The 1400-nt window shown below is 41.2% G+C and overlaps 1 protein-coding gene across 1 annotated transcript in view; it reads right to left on the bottom strand.

Moving 5' to 3' along the window:
- The window catches only part of ric8a (RIC8 guanine nucleotide exchange factor A), a 27216-nt gene that overhangs the window by 5502 nt on the left and 20314 nt on the right, over positions 1–1400 (bottom strand). The window contains exons 13-14 of the mRNA XM_017305146.1: positions 353–497; positions 18–31 (exon numbers count right to left, since the gene is read on the bottom strand). Of these exons, the coding sequence (XP_017160635.1) occupies positions 18–31; positions 353–497 (159 nt within the window). The remainder of the gene's footprint in view (positions 1–17; positions 32–352; positions 498–1400) is intronic.

The raw sequence follows: 1400 nt of genomic DNA, 5'->3' as shown, positions 1-1400 counted from the left end.
AGCGGTAGACCAGAGACTGACCAGTGATAGACTGGAGTTAGACCAGAGATAGACTAGAGATAGACCAGATAGACTAGAGTTAGACCAGAGATAGACCAGTGATAGACCAGTTGTAGACTAGTAATAGACTAGTCTAATCATGAGTCAGCTTTACAGAGATGAAGACCTTCACACCTTGAACATAAAAGAGACTTTAAACCAATCTAGTAATTTTACAGATAGATGCTATCTGACATTGTTTTACAGTTCTACAGTGGTTCTTGTCTGATTTTTAATGTTTGTAAGGGTTTCACTGCTTGTGTGTGAGCTACTCTTCTGACTCAGCTACACTAACTGTATTTAAGGTACTGACTGCGGCTTTGCCTCTCTGTACTCTTCAGTYTCTGAGTCTTCATCTTCAGAGTARATCCCAGAGTCTCGGCCCCCTCTGAGAAGGCCCCTGGCAGCCAGCAGACCTGCAGCGTTACCGTATCCAGTGTACTTGATGAACCTTGAAACTGGACAAAGAAATATCAACATTAAAATGGTTGTGTTTCCCATGATGAACAGGGAGGTGTTAGTACTGACTTAAGCTAGAGACAAACCACATTACCTGTTTGCCTAATTTTCCCAGATTCCCAATAGAATTCTAAAAATATCTTCTATTACTGCCACCTACTGGAATGTTTGTTCCTTCTGTCGAGAAAAGTCGAGCTCATCCCACTTCCCATGCTGGAGATTTTAGTTTAATAGAAACAATAAATAAAGTTATCTTTAAAACTGATTACACAGGTGACATCAAGACCCAACAGTAGAGTCAGACTGTAATAAAATTAATATGGTTGGGTGTATTGTTATTGTGTCCTGCWAACTTTGCTTTAATTCTTCTTCTTTCTATCTGATCATAAAAAAATCATAATCAGGCAGGAAGAGAGTCATGGAACAGGAATAGCAAGTTTCCTGAAGAAAGAGGAAGAAAGTTTCCAGCCTGCATGTGTATAAAAATAGTTCAGACCATTCCTTATTTCAAGCATTAAAGGTTTAAAGAATAAAATCTAAAAATTTTGAGTAATTGGATAAAACCCAGAGTAAAATACTTACATTAATAATAATAACAAATTAGAATTAAGCCAATAACTAATATTGGTTTAACCCAGTGTTTCTCCACCTTTTCTGGCCCAGCGCCCCCCAAGCCTTTATCCAGGTCCCTCACCGCCCCCCACCAAAGAATTTGTAGGCTACTTTGCACTGACCATTATTTTCCATCCATCCATCCATTTTCTTCCGCTTATCAGGGGTCGGGTCGCAGGGGCAGCAGCTTCAGAAGGGAGGCCCAGACTTCCCTCTCCCCAGCCACTTCTTCCAGCTCCTCCGGAGGAATCCCAAGGCATTCCCAGGCCAGCCGAGAGACATAGTCCCTC

Source organism: Poecilia reticulata, linkage group LG6 (genome assembly GCF_000633615.1).
Source record: "Poecilia reticulata strain Guanapo linkage group LG6, Guppy_female_1.0+MT, whole genome shotgun sequence".
Lineage (NCBI taxonomy): Eukaryota > Metazoa > Chordata > Actinopteri > Cyprinodontiformes > Poeciliidae > Poecilia > Poecilia reticulata.
Note: the sequence above shows the minus strand (reverse complement) of the source record. Positions and strands in the feature narration are given on the sequence as shown.